The sequence below is a fragment of the Centrocercus urophasianus genome, unplaced genomic scaffold, assembly GCF_019232065.1.
Source record: "Centrocercus urophasianus isolate 14NV4802_14NV808 unplaced genomic scaffold, USGS_Curo_1.0 seq_13, whole genome shotgun sequence".
Classification (NCBI taxonomy): Eukaryota; Metazoa; Chordata; class Aves; order Galliformes; family Phasianidae; genus Centrocercus; species Centrocercus urophasianus.
The window spans coordinates 20,045,801-20,064,280 of NW_024884475.1; the positions used below are offsets into that span (position 1 = coordinate 20,045,801).

Consider the following 18,480-nt stretch of genomic DNA (forward strand, 5'->3'; position numbering starts at 1 on the left):
ATTAAACTCAGATCAAACACCATCTTTTTTTTAATGATATATTGCATTAGAATAGCAGCAATGAGCTTTCTTCCTGCTGATCATTAACAGGTGTTAACTATCAATAACTTTCTCCCCCCAAATATACTGTGTTTCCAGGGGACTGGAGCACCTCCCCTATGAAGACAGGATGAGGGAGCTGGGCTTGGAGAAAAGAAGGCTGCAATGTGACCTAATTACAGCCTTTCAGTACCTAAAGGGAGCCTACAAACAGGAGGGGATCAACTCTTTGAAAGGGTAGATAACTGCAGGACAAGGGGAAATGGTTTGAAGTGGAGGGAGGGAAGATTTAGGTTGGATGTCAGGGGGAAATTCTTTACAGAGAGAGTGGTGAGATGCTGGAACAGGCTGCCCAGAGAGGTTGTGGTTGCCCTGTCCCTGGAGGTGTTCAAGGCCAGATTAGATGGGCCCCTGGGCAGCCTGGTCTAGTATTAAATGGGGAGGTTGGTAGCCCTGCATGTGGGGTTGGACATTCATGATCCTTGAGGTTCCTTCCAAGCCTGGCCATTCTGCAATGCTGTGATTCAAATTCTGTACCTAACTTTTATAGAAACTGGGTTCAGTTCACAGCACTGAGTTCTTGAGTTTCTTTCTGCAGTTAAGGCTCAGCACACAAGATACCGCAAGTTGCCTGTGTTGGCAAACAGAGCACTTAATGTTCAGCCCTTGTCACCAAAGGCAAGGCTGCCTTGACTCAGAAGGAAATTTTGAACTTAAAGCACTAATTTAATATTTAGAGAGTTCAAATTGATTCTGGCTGAGAGCCCTTTCAACAAATGACAATTAAAAGTCTACTCTTTTGTAGGGTCCAAAAATTAGACAAGTAATCTAATCCCCAATTAAGAGCAAGTGATCCAATGATCTCTCTCTGGTCCAGTTAGAGTTCAGTTAGCAACAAATCACAGCTGCTTCAGCTGATGGGCTCCTTTCTATAACACTGACCAGATGGAACTTTTTTTTTTCTGGGGGGGGAAGGGGAGATAATTTCTCATTTCAATATCTATTGGCCAAAGAGAGAACTCGAACTTTATCTCTTACACATTTTTTATGATAACCACCAAATTATTTCCTGAAGATAGTAAGTAATAAAATTTCAAGTAATAATATGTAGTTTATGTTTGTATCCAAAATGTATACAAAGGTATATATATAAACACACATATCTACTCCCAATAACTTGGGATATGCACATTATAGATTATTTCATGTTAATCAGATTCTATAAAGGTAGAGCACAGCCCCTGAATGAAATAAAATCAGGTCAATGGGGAAAAAAAATTGTAAGTTTTATGTTGTAAATTGTTCTTAAAAAGTCATAATACTTCTTACACATGGCTGAAGAATATTAGAGTCCTCAGATAAGAGCAGTTTCTAATTCAAAACTGTAATTTTCCTAGTTGTTGCTGTTAGCCTTATTAAAGTGCTAAGTGAACTGATAAGTAATAGACTACATGGTCTGAAAGCAATCTCATTTCTGAAAACTGACAAAATTCCATTGTTTCTTAAATTTTATGTTACCCTGCTAGTGAAGCTGACTTCTGCACTCCTACAACATCTCCCCAACAAGCACAATGTAAGACATTCTGTGAGCATTTATACATACTCTTAAATCTGTATCTGCTTACAAACTTAAACTGCACTTCTAATATGCTACTGTGTTTGAAGAGACACCAGCAGCATTACCTTGTACCTATTCTTCGCTCTTCCCAGTACAGTTTTTCCCAGTTTGCTTGTTTTTAAATGACAAAAGCATACATATAACCATGCCTGCTCAAAAAATAATGCTTCCTATCCTACTATGTTGGCCCACGATATCAGAGGCAGATGTTCGTGATATGGCAGTAGAGCTTGAACCTTCCCACCTATATAACATTCCATTAAATTTTGTTGACATTTGACAGATAGCAATCTGGGGAACAATCTGACAAAATGGTGTCTGACACGGAAGTGCATATGAAGCAAATATACGGCACTTCTGAATTCTTCCATGCTAATAAAATGGCATCCACTGACATGATGAAAGATGAACTGCAGGGGCAACATTTTCCTAGCAACAACGTTTTGTAATTGAGGGTTGGCTCCATCAAAAATTGTTATTGTGCTCTTTGTATCTGTTCTGGTTCCCACAGAAATAAATAGAAGGCATTACTTTCAGAGCCCACCTATATATATACATATGTATATATGTATAATACACAAGCTGCAGTGAATACAAGAGGTTGGTGGTTAATTCCTTTCTTCCCTGGATAAACTCAGACCAGTTTCAGAGCAATCCACAAGAAAGTCCTTTCCAGCAGCAGCCCAGGGCTCTTGTATGATGTCTTTACCAATAACTGTTTGAATGCCTTGGCTGAGAATTAGTTCTGATGACCAGCCAATACTTTTGACTATTTGGAGCAACATTAACAGGTAGATACTTCAAAAGTGTATTTAAGTGGGAGTTGTGTGTGTGCCTAATCTCCACTAAGGATCATAAAAACATAAAACCATCAGAATATGGATATTGGCATACAGAAATATTTAATCATGATTTCCTCAGGAATAAGTTTAAATCAGGAACTAGCTCATATTTTAAAAACAGACAACTTGTTTATTGAGATGGAAAAAAAATACAGAAATTTAAAAAGGGGAAAAATTACCTGTCACTCTGTCTCTCTCAATAATAGTCCTATAAGAATATGATTGTTGATGATATGTACTATGCTAAAGCACAAATTTCCAAACCACAAAGCTTAATCTGTTATAATGTATTTTATTTTATTTTTTTAAGATTTGCTCATTTCCACTTGGGATCCTTTTTGAAATTTGTAAGCTTGAGCTATATCTCAGTTATTCAATTGAACTTACTGAAAATATAGGAATGCTTTTGAGATTATTTCAGGAATATTATAATTTCAAATGGAAAATACTTTGTCAGCTAGCAGCATCCTCCTAGGTGTAATTCAAGTGAGAAGTATTTGTAAGTACTTTTATTTATCAATAATTGTTAACTGAGTAATTATTCACTAGTTTAATTTCCTCTGTCAAGCACTGTACAAAGACATGAAGACAATCAGGATTTTCTTTATCTGACAAAAGTCCATGAAATCAAAAGAGGATATGGGAAGTCAAAGACATTTTATCTTTTTTAAAGTAATGCAAGATGTTGAAAAGTACCAAATTAATCTATATTGTGCATATTCATGTATTATTCAAATGCATAAAGTGCAAGTGAAATACCTTCTTTTAATTTCTTCTCTGTAAGAAGCTTGGTTGAATTAGAAGAAACTTTGTATAGAAATTCACATAGAAAAGTGGAATGCGAAGAATCTTCAGAGAAGCCGCTTTCAAAACTGGTATCAAAGTTTGGGAAATCTATTAAAAAGACAAAAGAGTAAACAAAATATAGAACTTCCTCCACCATCAGTTATAACTGCTTCTCCACGTACCTGCATAACTACAGACACACATTTGCTCCATAAGCTCCTTGCTTCAGAACAGATGTATATTGTAATTTTTCTATTTTTATAATTAAAGGAAAATTCTTACGTATTCATCAAAAATAGTTTACTTCAGTTACCACATTACCATTGTCTACCACTGCTTGTCAACATAACCAAAATATGGTTTTCTAGCTTACCATGCTAGATTTCACACCTTACTGTAACATACTTGAACAGAAGGGAACTGTTTCTCTTGAGGGCTTGTCTAGAAGTTCACCACAAACAGATGATGATTCAGAGAATCACTGGGATTCTGTCATGACATCCTTTCTCTGAAGAGAAGGAACAAACACCAGATCCACCACACAGCAATACTGCCTTGGCTAAAAGATTGCAAGTAGAAAACACAAAGCCAAAAGAAGCAAACTTCTTTCTATAGCCTTAGGGCAATTGTACAGCTTAACTAGGGGAAAAAAAAAACAACCACACATACAGAAAAAAAAAAACAAACACCACCACTCCAAAACCCACCGTATCTGTGTGTTTGTGTGGTGAATAGTGATTGAGCTCAATGACCTAGGAAAAAAATGCCTGGCATTTCTGACAAAATTCGGGTTCAAGGCACCTCATTTGCTCTGGAAAGCTCCAAGTTCTTTCAGCATTTCATGCTGTGAAAGTATGCTCCTTCTTACCCTCAACTTTCTCCTCTAGTATGGCTTTTATGCCTAAGGTCTTATTCAGATCTGATAACACTGTTCTGCATAATATTATTAATAACTATCAGTCAATCATCTTAACCCATAAACAGTGAGCTGCCTGAGAGCCCCTAATAACAAGGCTGCATGTGACCTCCCTGGTTTCTGCTAAATATTGTGATTTTTAAGTGACAAAATTCTCAGGGTGGAATAGGTAGAATATTTACTTTACTAGAGATAACTTATTGAAAGGTTCTCCTCTCGAGAGGAGGTAAGCCGCCAGATGTGGTAGATAATTCATTCTATGATAGTTCCCTAAGTAATATAAGATCCAAAAATCCAATTATTAGCAAACAGGAAATCCTGATATCCTAAGAAAGAAACAACACAGAGTGTGGAGTGGTGTGGAGGTACCGTGGCCAACCCCTGCGATCATCCTGCAGGAATGGGGATACTATTCAAAATGATTAATTATCTTCACATCTGTGAAGGTAGTCACAGTGGTGACACACTGAAACAGGTTGCCCAAGGAGGTTGTGGATGCCCCATCCCTGGAGGCATTCAAGGCCAGCCTGGTCTGGTGGTTGGAGACCCTGCATATAGCAGGGGGGTTGAAACTAGATGATCATTGTGGTCCTTTTCCACTTTTCCATCAAAAAAATGTCATGCAGTATAAAAATGGTTTAAGAGAGGAGGAATTTAGGGGAAAATATCATCACAGACAAGTCTGTGTGAATTCTAGGTTTCTCACTCAACAGATTGAGCCTCTCTTCCTATTTCCTTGTAGGGATGCCTACTGGGTAAGATTCTCACACTCTGTTATCCCAAGATTTTCCCTCAGGAAACTTAGAAATCCTTATAGAGCTTTTCCATGATTTAATGCATTTGTGGCTGGCTGCATTATTTCTATTCTTGTGGTTAATCTCACATACTTTGCACACAAGTAATCTTATCTCTGTCAATCCAAAAGAATCTGTTGTTTTAATGAACTGCACTACTCAATAACCTAGGCATAGGAGTCCTCACTGGGCATGGTCAAACTCCTCAAGATTGATTGCGAGAACCCGTTTAAAAGTGACAAGGCCAATTGGGCAGTGAGCTGCTTGTGAATATGCAATTGTGAAAGTTCATACGTTGAATGCAACCAGACACACAGCACCAAATTGAGCATAGCTCAGAATCTAAGTTCAGCTTTCCCAAGACCTTTGATATCTGAGGAGAAGCTGGAACACAACACAGTCTATTTTCTGCTAAACTTCTCTGCCTTTTTCATTCACTAAAAAAGAATTTGAGTTCAGCCTATCAAGTGCTACTTTGCAGAGTTTCATGAGACAATGTCTGAAGTTCCTGCTGGATTAGCATAGCTAACTTTCTTTGGTACAAATCTGTGTGTGAACATTCACTCCCAGACTGCTACAGGTACTGGAAAATCTTCCAAAAAGGGAAGTCCAGGCACATCCATACAAAAAATTGATTTTATGGGTACCAAAAACTGATTCACTAAAACTATATTTTAAGAATATTTCAAGTGCCTGGAAAAAGTCACGGAGATCAGACCTGCTGACATCCAAGGCCGATGTTTACTGTGTGCTACATGCTATAACTGCAGTTATAACCTGAAAAAGGGTAGTTTTCTAGGATAGATTCTATGACAAGCTAAAGAGGAGAGTTGTAGGACTGTGCACAGTAAAGGCAGACATCAACAGAAATAACTTGTAAGAAAAAAAAAGCCTGATAAATACTTCTAATTCTTTTTTTTTTAATTTATTCTATGTACCCATTCTTCTTGTTAAAGCTTAATAATACAAAGCAGATGATGCTTTTCTGCTGTATTATAAATAAGCGTAAGTGGTATGAACCACTGTAGACTATTATCTTTTTAATAACTAAAGTTGATGTCCAAGAAAAATGAAAGTAACATACACAATTTACATACGCAGTCTGATAAAATACAATTAATGTCATGTTGCTTCCTCCCATATACCATTATTGCTCAATTCAACACCATTCTTTTTCTAATTTTTTCCTTTCCTGTTTGCTCAGAGAGAAAATATCTTACCTGAGAACTTATTATGGTAGAGGAATTCCATTTGCAGTCTTTGTCCAGCTTTCTTAGCTAATAAGTATGGAGTACTGTAAACAGGATCACCAGTAGCACACATGACATCAGCCCCACTGAACAGCAGCATCAGAGTTTCTAGCACATCTTGCTTAACTACAGCAGCACACAGGGCCTTATCATACAGAAGGAAAATAAGTAGCATGTTTAAAAGTAGAAAGTTATAGGCAACAAATACTTGTTATTTAGGTAAAAATTCTTTCACATTCAATATAGATCATCCTCATTTTCCGGTTTCATAAACATTGGGAATCAGCAGAAATAATGAATTATGGTCTACAAAGCAACAAAGAAGAAAAACATCACCCCAAATCTTGCAAACTTTTGCTGCCACTTGTTTTCCTAGGGCATGCTAACATGAATTAATACAATTGTGGGGACAATTCATTATTTGTTTATATGAAAAATCCTTTCTCTCTCCTCATTTTTCTTCACGTACTAAACTACTAAGGAAAACTACTTATTCCAGACCTCAAAAGTTCAACTGAAGAAACTAGATTTAATTCTTGTATGCTATTAGAAGAAAGCAGGCTGAAATCATGGGTAGTTTTTCAAAGTCAAAGTCACAGTCAGTAAAGCTATCATTCCTAAAGGTATCTTTAGACTTGATGATCTTCTAGATTTAAAGATTTAATCACATCCTACAACATAAAGTTCTTTTTCCTATGCATTAAGACAGAAAAACTTAAAGAAATCTTTTTTTTTTTTCCTTCTGAGATGTCCCAAAACCTTAAATCTAGCAGTACTTTTGCAATTACAGCAATCTACTCAATAAAAATTTCTACAATTTAAAATTTATTTAAATTACTTTGCTAATGGATGAACTTTCCTGAAATGATTAAGAAAGAAGTTGCTCAAAATACAAACGTCCTAAAATTCAGCTACTCTCATAAACACATAGCATTTAGTAGGCAAAAGATAACATGGTAGATAGTTCAGTAGAAGTTCCATAATTACTTATGGTGACTACTTATTACATGGTAATTTCATGTCTCTATAGAGAGTTCCACCATTACATTTCCCAGTAGTTAAATGGTGAAATAGACACTTCTACACCAAAAAAGACTTAAGAAAAAAAAATCAAGCTTGTAAACCATAAAGAGCTATTTCTACTTCCTGTAGCCAGCAGTGACAATACAAAAGTCTTGTATAAAGGCTATAAGTTAATAGTAATAATCAATCCAAATGTTTTATTTTTTGAAGACAAATATTCCCCATAAAGGCTAAAAATATTTCCTGATTCCCATGAAATGCAGAAAACCTGAATTCAAAATACACAGTGAGATGATCATATATTTTGACTAGATGCTTTTCAGAGGTGGCAGTATTTCAAATACCTTTGCTTTGACTTCTTATATATAATAACTCCACTAACATGTTTTTGCTGCAATATATATATTTTTTTTTAATGTGGGACGCTTCTATTTCATAGTATGATAGAATCCTTTGAGTTGAAAGGGACCTCTGAAGGCCATCTAGTCCAACTCCCCAGCAATGAACAGGAACACACAGCTAAAAATCAGCTTGCCCGAGGCCTGATTCAGCCTTGCCTTGAAAGTCTCCATGGACAGGGTATCAACCACTTCACTAGGTAACCTGTTCCAGTGCCTCACCACTCTTACTAGTTCAAAGCACAATAGCCTTCAAATGATATCGGCTCCCCACAGTCTCTGTATATTCTAAGACAATTTCGCTAATACGTAATTGGATGAATTAGCTCTGTAAAATACATGCATTTTTAACTCCCTCATATTCAAAAACCTTAAGCAGTCATGATTGAGATCAGTAGACAGTACAAGTCAGCCAAATGGACAAAAAGCTGTGCACAAGTGATAATTAGCATTTTCCACTTAAAGCAATTTACTTGTGTAATTTGTGCAAAAAGAAACATCAGAACTCACATTTTTCATCATTTCATTAATTTTAGCTTATTTCACTTCCAATTAACTACAAGCCAATATGAAAGCATGCATGAGCTACTGCTGATAACACCGAGCCATCTAACATATTGGTATGATAGATGTCAGACATAATACATTAAAAAACATTAAGAAGGAATCTAAAGAACTGTAGTGGGAATTTTCATCATTGAGGTGCACATTTGGAAAAGAAATAGAGATGTGTATTTATTGATCACTCTGGAGTACTTATTACAGGTACAACATAAGTACCATAATCTTCAACAAACAAACTGGAAAAGTTATAAGTGACAGAATGACTCTTGCAAAGGCTTCCCTAGTAGGAGTTATTCAGCTCTGCAAAGTTTGTCCCTCAGGATTTTGAATTTGTTTCCTCAGCAGTTTAACAGAATGACTAAAACACACACAAATACAATTCGCTACAAAAGTTACGGTAAGAGCTTATTCATTCTGATGTTACCTTATTCAATTGTTCTTTGGTTTTGTGGGGAAAGGGTGTTTTCCTGAATTTTCCCTCTTTGTATTTTTGTGTAATGAATGCAATCCTTTTTTCTGCAGGGGCATCCATGTGCAGTTCTTCATCCGGAGGAAGATTTCCTGCCCAAAAAGTGTTTGCTCTCTTATTCCCAATGATGATAAAGAGCTGAAGTTAAAGAGAAAACAAATATCATTAATGATTCTAAATAGTTTTCAGCTGCTATAAATTAAGAAAAAAAATTGAACCAGAGCAAATTGCCTGCATAAGATTAAATGGAATCCTTTCCCAGTTACTGTGTTAATCTATAAATTAGTAATAAAGCACATGTCATAATTTTGCAGCAATAGGTACCAAAATTAACAAAGCTAACTAGTTACATTGCTTCAATAAATATTAGAAAATGCCAGTAGAAGGTTAGAGAAGAGTAGCACCTTTTTTTAAAGAAAATAACAATAACTCAACTTACTTTAGAAGCATCACTTCTAAACAGTCCAAACACCTAACCTGGTAGTGAGTTTCCCTTCTTCCCTAAACCAATATTGCGCATCATGACAACTCTCCAGAAGTGCTCCTGTTACTTTTCCTCATCCCTAAACCTAGGTGCTTGATACAGACAGTCCTTAAAATAAAATATTTCAAATAACACAAGAGGTACAGTACTCCCAGAAACATTTCATTTACAATAACAGAGGCATATTTTAGCAAGTATGCTTTAAAACTTCTTGTAAGTAAAGTGAAAAACTCTTATTCACATGGTTCCTCTCAAAACTTAAGAAAGAATTGGAATAAGTCAACGTACCTCAATTAGTTCATTGCTCCAAATGCTGGCATCCATTTTTAAACTCCTGACCTTTGAATCTCTTGGTCCTAAAGATCGGTGCTGTCCTAGAAATCCAACAGCATTTTTACTTAACTAAAGCACTTAAATTGAGTTAACTCTTCTTCTGAGCTAAAAAAATTATATATTTAATGAAAGCAGATCTATTTATCATTTTTTAACAAGATATATTTTGAGATAGAAAAGCACAAAAGCACACAGAAAAAGGAAAAGAAGGGGGTGAGAGGGAAAAAGAGAGGATATGGATTGCACGTGGCACAGAAATAGTCCTCTTCAGGTTATAATTTTGAAATACAAATTTTGTATATTTGATAATAACTAATAAACAAAGGCTCTTCCACATAGAATATTTTGGAAAAGTTTGTTTTGGAGTTATAAAGCACTTCACTGCCTCTAAAGCTTACGCACATACTTAAATTTAAAACATGACAGAAAAAGATTTTACGTAGTATCTGAAAATGCTATCTATTGGCAGTGAAAATATGATCTGATGTAATAAATACTCCAAATTTATACACTGCAAATTGTTATCTTTTGGAATGCATCAATGCTAAAACAAATAATTTCCCAAGAAGTGCTAGTGTGTCTTGATTTCCATTAATTGTGGAAGATTATTCATCTGTGGGAAACCAATAATCATCCAGACTGTCATTTACACATGAAAGTGTTTTAGAATAAGGATATACTTGGTATTAAAACTTCCAACGGAATGCCACTTCAAAAATAAAAAAGCCAATTCAAGGACATAAACAGATATGCAAATATGACATTTTGTAAAACCCACACAGCCTCTCATTAATTACTCTACCTGCACACTTCTTACAAATGACAACACAGAGATTGATGGATGCCCAATCAGGATTGGGAGCTTTACAGTCAGCACAGCTCCTGTTGGATTCATTGAACCAAATCTTCTCAGCTACTTCATAATCAGACAGAGTTTCTGCTATCGATTCCTGCAGTGCTTCAATCCAGTCTTGTTTCTCTTTTTCCGATTCTGCTGTAAAGCTGAAACAATTGACTTTTCTGCATTATTGATCTTTATTTTAAAGCCCAATTAAACAGAATCTGTAGTTTCTTATTTATTACATTTATATCTGAAATCTCTGTCAAAAAATAGTCCACTACACACATATAAATAAAAATTATTTTTCGTTTTCACCAGTGAAAATTCCCTCAGTCTTTGTTTTGTTATCAATAAAAGCACTGCTAGCATGAGCTACACAGCTTTTATAACACTTGTTATGTTCCTGAGTTACTTTCAATATGTTTTTTTTTTAAAAAAAAAGGTCAACACATACCAAACAGTCTGATTTTTTCAAAAAAGCTTAGAAACACCTCAATAAACTTTATTAACAAAAGTTACTAAAGAGTAAAAGCAGATGTTACCTAACAGACAAAAATTACCTTCCTTTTAAATTGATCCTTTTGTAAAACAGAAATAATAGTAGATATGGTGATGGCTTAGAGAAAATCAAAGATCTACTTATCTACCAACTAGCCACAGACTCAAATCATTGATCAAGACTAATTTACTTGTTCTCTAGGCCACTGAGAATCAAATAACATTGCTTGCATTTCAGCGACCTTTCTCAAGATTAACACTAGAGAACATATACACAGAGAATAAAGCAATTTCTTCTACTACTGCATTACTAAAGAAAAACTACACATTTAAGAAAAAAAGTTAGCATACACTTTTATTTTTCTTAAAAAAATTCATTACAAGTTACAGCATCAGCAAAAGGAAAGTTTTGTACTGATTTCAATGGAAGATTTTTACAAGGGGTAGCACATACTTAATTCTTTCCATTAAAAAATAAAATCCTTAATATTAAATGAATGCAGGAGGATTTCACTACTGTAGTTTATCATAAAGATGAAGGAAAGTTTTCAGAGTTTTTATTTTCTTCTGCTTTTGCATAAAATGAAGAAGATGCATTTGTGGACATTGGATGTGTAGTTAGGGAGATAACAGATGAAGAACAAAGTTAAAAAGTGGAAAGAAAATTCTTCCATTATTTGGTGGAAAGAAAAAAGTGAGCATTCTTTAAAAAATGTTATCTTTTCACTAAACCGGGTTATGTTAGTACCATATGAAGCAATATTTTTCAGCATATTACTTATTTGTATATTTTGTACTTTAACAATATTAATAACATTAGTTATATAACTTAACATTAAAATATTACTATTATCAATATTGAAGATCTTACCTGAAGCTTTTGTAAGGAGTAATTATTTCAAAAGTTTGTTTTGCAGCCCGATCCACTTGTTTTACATTTGCCACATTCATAGGGATTAAGGTGATACCAAATCCTGTCTTAAAGTCCTACGGAAAAGGTAATAAAAGTTTGATTGGTTATTATCCAATAACAAACATGTACAGAAAAATTAAATCAGCACGGTCCAAACATCTAAGAAAAGTCATACAAATTTTGGCCACAACATGCAGGCTTCCTCCCAATTCATTAAATAAATCTATATAAAATTATGTTCAAATATTATCCTTGTAGTTGCCAAAATGATATTGTTTGATTGATAGAAACACACTGTAACTATTAATAAAAAAAAAAAAGTTAAATGACTACATGAAATTGCTGATGGAAATGGAAGAATCTACCTTATATCATACTTTAGTGGTGAGATAATTTTTATAAAACTGTTTCCTTTTCACTAACAGCAGTTTTGACTACTTTTAAATAGACTGATTTTAAGAAAAACAATTACAACTTTCTCTTAAATCTTATTATATGAACTAAGCATCTCAAGCATGTCTTTGAAAAAAGTTCTATACAAACACTCAAATGGACTAGGATTTTCTAGTGGTCTAATTCTTAGAAATACTAAGCATGTTTAGCTTAAACCAATTTCTTTTTCCACTGTGAAGCAACATCCTTAAAAATCAATCTTGAATAAACAGTCAGGAAATCACAGCCTCTTTTAAATGGACACATTTTTGAACTATATTTACATATTTCTGATCTACTTTGGAAATCACTGGTATTTTTTTCTGAAACTAATTTGCATGGTCATCAGTGGCAGTTATCTAACATATAATTCACAAGAGGCAATGGGTACACACAGGAGTTTCCTTTTGACCATCGGGTAGCACTTCTGTACTGCGTCAGTGGCTACGCACTGGCATGGGCTGCCAGAGACATTGAGAGGTCCCCATTTGGAGATCTTGAGGAGGAACCAGGACTTGGATTCTGGTCAACCTCAAAGGACTGAAGTGGACCTGTTCAGGGAACAGGGTGGGAATGGACTTCCAGAATTCCCCCTCCAAACTCAACAATTCTGTGGTTTCTAGGAATATTAGCATAATTCTTGGATACATTAACTGCATCAGAAACAAAACCAGAAACTATCTCACTCAACCCCTTACCATCTGCAACATGCTCACCTTGTTACTTCTCACATAACATGTAGCTGACTGTGATCTGAAAAAAAAAAAAATGCCAAAGTACTGGAGGGGAATAGCTTCAGCAGAGATACCTGCTTGTGAAGAAGCTGTTTTTCTAGTAAAAATTTACCTAAGCTGGCGTCACCAGCAATTTTCTTTTCATGAGATTTTCAAATTTTATAGCAGTACTAAAGCTCACATAAAGAGGACACTTCAAAAAACTCTTTTCACTTCGTCAACTATTCCAAGGATGAGCAAATAAAAAATATCATTTTTAGCTATGACTGGTAAGACTAAATCTAACAGAAGACACAAATAAGAGTTCATGCATTTTAGTGTAAAAAATTATAAAAATGAATAACTTTTCAATAAGTACTCAAGATTAGCCACTCTTCACATAATCATTTCTTAGATATTTCTGCTTTTCCTTTACTCTCATATCCTGCAGCATTTTTTATTCTTCTCCCTAATCTTCCATCCCTCTCTCATGCAGTTTTTCTTTAAGACAATGGTTTTGATGCTGACATATCTGCTTTAGAAGAGAACAAGAGACCAGAGAGCTTTGTGAAGCCTACAGAGTCTCTAATTTATCCTCAAAGACTGGTTCTATGGGAAAGGGCTGGGCATTTAGAGCAACAGCGGACAAGACCAGCAAGAAAAACAAAAACATAAAATAAGGTTAAGAAAAAAAAAAAGGATGGAGAATAGAAAAGTATACTAGCGTCTTTAATCAACCAAACAACACAGAATGAATAAAAAAACAACCCTTCAGCTTCCTAGAATTAAGTGGTTTGTGCTTTTGAGATGTAAATTGGATGCAGGTTTCAATTACATCTATAACTGGCCTTAAAAAGTCCAGGTAATGAGACTACACTTGTACATTAATAACATCACAACACATTCTTTATTTAATATGTGCTGAATGACTGCCAGGAAACATAATTTATAGTAGCTTAATATACTCTTATGTCCAGATCAGTTCACTGAAGACAGAAAAGAGTAACAAAGAAAAGATGACTAAAATACGAACTACCATATTTAGCCAGATCAAAAGTTCACCTAGAACAGAGCATCCCTTTAAGCATTTGCTGCTGGCAATGGTCATAAAAAGAATGTAAATAAGAGAAGGTACACTCACATCTTCCCAAATAAGATTCCAGCAATCTAGGGAATTCCAGCTCAGAAAGTCCATGAAAAATTAGCTACAGTCAAGCAATCACACTTAATAGACATTGACAGCCACATCCGCAAAGAATCTAAACAAATACATGCTTTAAGGCCTCCACAGCATACTTCATAAATTTCTTAATTGTTAATCATGCAAAAAGTATTTCCTTTCGAGGAAATGAATTTTGCTATTGCAGAAAGTAAGTAACTTTACTTATCTACCTACTCCTTACTATTCCATCTTGCAAATCTCTATCTTGTGTTTCCTTCAGTCCATTCTATTTCAAGCTCTTTTCAATATCCTATGCAAAACTGCAATTGTGGGGATGTCAAAGGAGCAGGAGCAACATATTCTGCTCAATACCCCAGCTGCCAGCGTCATCCCAGGCCTTCTGGCAGTTGGGCAGCCCACTTGTTACCTTCACTCAGACAGCTGCACCCAGCAGCACCCTTTGAGCAAAGAGGAAGCACTCCGCAGACATCAAAACTCACACACACATTCACTGTAATTACTGCCACTACTGAGACAGCAAAGTCTGTTATACTTGAACCCAAGTACGCAAAACATAGCAAGCACACAAATTAAATGCACTGAGTCCAAAATCTCTAAGGAGGCACATCAACCCTCCCAAAAACCCCTCAAAAACCCTCCCAAGTAAGCCAACAATCCAATTGAAAATAACTATTCCCACGTTTTAAATTCAGCAACTGTGTAAGAACTGAATTGCAGCATGAGGAAGTGGGAAAGGTTAAGAAATTAGAAGTGAGGAATTTGATTTTCAGCACTGAAGGAGGTGGAAAATTAACCAATTTCATCTGTACGTTAAAGTGAAGTGATTTCTGCAATGGTCCAAACAAACTTTTTTGGTAACTGTCCACTTGGCTTAAACCAGGCTTGGTGAGTGACAGGTACACTGGAATCTAATTTTCACAGTTCAGAATTATATGCTTTCAAGAGCGCAGTCTTGTTCTCTCCTTCAGACACAGAAGTGGGAATTGGTATAGGGAAGAAAGAACCGCTCCACTTCGAAAGATAAATTCATTCATTTTGAGTGCACAGGAGGACAATAGGGCCATTCAAGCACTATACAAAATGTACTGGCAGCAAGACCAAGCTGCATCTTTTTGGAATACGAATTGTTTCACTCCTACACACTGAAAGCTCATTGTTCCAGAAAGATTCAACTGTGTAAGACTTTCTGACAAACAAAGAAAAGTTTATGATTCAAAAAACACAAAGAAAACTTTTCTTTTTTAAATATACATAGAATAGATACAAACATTTAAGATACATCTCAATACATTTGAGCAGAGAAAAAACTACAAGAGTTTCTATAAAAATTTATTTTTAGAAATAGTCATACATCAAATGTATCCACTAAACAGCACAATAAACTGCAGACTGAAAATATTAACAGGGAATGTAGCCAAGTATGTGGAAAGTACTGGCTTTCTGATAACCTGTTGTTCCTTTCTGAAGGAGGAATGATTATAACATGTCATTATCATCCTTGTCTGAAATACACAAAATCTATGAAAACCTAGCTGTACCTAAACTACAAAAATAAATAACCCAATTTTTTAGGATACATTTAAAGTGCATATATAAACTGCATGGCAGTGAGCTAAACAGCTTTCTGTTATCTATGATCTTTTCTTAGGCAAAATCTACACTTTTCATGGAAAATTTTATTGGGAGACTTTATTAACATTTCTTTGATTCCATTCTGTATGAGATTCAAGAAGTTTTAAAATTAATCTATTTTTCTACTATATTACCAGTTCCATTTTATAGACACAAATACACATGAAAGGATCATGAAAGCTTAACCACATTTATGAATAAAATTAGACAACTACATCTAAAATATAGTTAATTTTCAGAGTTGCTGAACACTTACAACTTCTGGTATGTTGCCTTAAAAAGACAGGCCTAGGCATCTTATGAAATTCTTATAGAAAAGTGAGGTCAGGGGGTTACTCTTCTGGCCCTCAAAGAGCAGGCCTTTTCTACAGAATCACTACTCTTCCCAGAAAGTATAAAATTTGATCCTTTGTTCCCTTCCAGTCACTTTTGCAGAAGTAAAACTTGGTCTGGCATGCTTGTTATCTAAAATGATCAAATTTAAATTTATCCAAACATAGAAGATCTAGAGCTGCTGGTGTTCCTTGCCTTTTACTTTTCAGCAATTATATTCTTATCTTTGAGTGCTCTGACTTATACGAATCTAACTTTTCCACAGTGCATGTAGTTGAATAAAATAAACACTTTCTATGGTAAAAGATCATCAAACAAGTAAACAACAGAAAACTACAAATAAAGAATCAGCATAATTACAAGTTTACCCTCTCTTGTCACATAAAAGTTCTTAGAAATAACTCCAAGTTGTACTTTAAAGGTTAACTATATTATTTTTACGTCAGAAATATCAGAATATATTTTCATGTCAGGTTTTTGCTAGAGGATTAAAAGGATAGCAGCAACAACACACAAGGAAAATTGTTGCCATGATTTAATGACCATGTGTATATATGCGTGTGCATATGTAATACATTCTGAAATACAAAACTCTTTAGTACAGAAATAGTACTGGAGTATGCTGAGAATACCCCACTTCTGGAAACTGCTGCATCAGCTGAGTGTCCCCAGTGTACAGCAATTTTCTTTCAGTGAGATCAAGGTCCCTGGTTTGTTTTGTTGTTGTCTTTGGCTGTTAGAGCTTGGGATTGTACATAGCCCTGCACAAGAAGATGAGGTATGCACACACGTATGTCTATGACACAAACAACAGTAGGGAATGCAATATAATGCTACAAGAAAAATAAACTTCATGTTTACATGTATATGTGTTTATTTAGGCACACTTTTCTTAAACAGTATTTTCTACCCCCCTACTACCCATTTTATAAAGGCTCACCCATATCTGCAACCCCACCCTTATCCTACTCTTCATACACAGATTTTGACATTTAATCACTGTGACTTTGATAGGAGTTTCAAAACATGACCCTGCATGTTTCCTTGAACCTATTCTTGGCATTTGCAAGAGGTCTTCAGGCTTGCTTTGAGGAAGCTACCAGAAAGTTTATGACAATTAAACTAAGATTTACTTCTAAAAGACCTGAGAAGTCCTCTAATAATTTAACATGATTTAGACTTATACTTCATTTTATACCCATGGCACTTGATTCCCTTCAAACAGTCAAATTACTCCACAGAGATTAAAAGCCAGTAACTAGAATTCTTCAGATAAAGCAATCAGCTTTCTTCCCTCTCTCCCTTAACTGGAGGTACAGAGTTCAGCCTTTCTAGCTTATAAGGAAAGGCTAATTTCTCCACCAGGTGAGGAAAAAAAAAAAGTTTCCATTTTAATAAGAAAATTAAGATATAAATAATTATCAGAACCTGAGAATTAGTGACTAGTACAGCAGAAATTGCTTTGATATTAATGCTTTTCTCCATGGGTTTATATTGATCTCCTCTACTTTTAAACCACACTTAGCCACCCCATTTACCTGGCATTTGGCTTTTCAAATCTTTAGAAACTTATGTTCTTTGACACAGGAAAAAGTCTTTAGGCATAAATTTTAGGTGATATTTAAACATCATGGGCTGGAATAAAAACTGCCATGAGTAAATACAGATGTACTCTTATGGTCTTCTTAATGAGGTCTGAAATTAGAACCTCAACAAAGCATACAGTATATAATTACACAAATAAGAAAATGTTAAAAGAACTTGAAGTTTGCCAGCTCGAGTCCTGATGAGCAAGATGATGTTAAAATTCAAGCTGTCTATGCATGTTAATTTTGTACATTTGTGCTCATCTATTATGATATCAATTTTATGTTAACATAAAAATTCCTGTCCCATAATAGAACAATTTGAAAACGTTTTTGCAATCAGAGCCTGAATCATTTTCTATTAATGACCTGACATCAGTGATTTGAGAGGGTAAAAAACAAGAAGAAAGCAAACAGCAAGATTGAGAAAGGACGCATCAGGATAGCTCTAGTCAGTGCCACGCACTGTAGGTTTATTTGCAGTGAAGTATGCTGGATATGCTACTGGAGTACAGTCCACATTTTATTTACATTATAAAGAAATATAGTATATCTATTTTGAGATGGCTCTATGACTTAATCCAATACATAAGTAGAAACAATTGAGAGATTACTTTCAAAAACTTCTTCCTGAATAACATCTTGAGGTAGCTATGCTCCTAGATGTAATTTTTCATTCAACTTACACATGCATATCCACTTATTACAAAAGTTAATCAGAATTCTCACTTTGGCAGCTAAATAACTGTGTTTTACAGTATCAATACAATATTAAACCACTTGATTATGCATTATCAGCCTGTGCCTTGATTGCTGTATGGGATGGATCTAGG

General features: G+C 35.0%; 1 protein-coding gene across 6 annotated transcripts in view; it reads right to left on the reverse strand.

Annotated features, from left to right (window-relative positions):
• The window catches only part of ARAP2 (ArfGAP with RhoGAP domain, ankyrin repeat and PH domain 2), a 118,265-nt gene that overhangs the window by 53,379 nt on the left and 46,406 nt on the right, over window positions 1-18,480 (reverse strand). For all 6 annotated transcript variants that reach the window (XM_042811541.1, XM_042811539.1, XM_042811537.1 and 3 more), the window contains 6 exons: window positions 11,727-11,842; window positions 10,319-10,518; window positions 9,472-9,557; window positions 8,655-8,837; window positions 6,216-6,390; window positions 3,259-3,393 (listed from right to left, as the gene is read on the reverse strand). In XM_042811541.1, coding sequence (XP_042667475.1) covers window positions 3,259-3,393; window positions 6,216-6,390; window positions 8,655-8,837; window positions 9,472-9,557; window positions 10,319-10,518; window positions 11,727-11,842 — 895 coding nt within the window. The remainder of the gene's footprint in view (window positions 1-3,258; window positions 3,394-6,215; window positions 6,391-8,654; window positions 8,838-9,471; window positions 9,558-10,318; window positions 10,519-11,726; window positions 11,843-18,480) is intronic.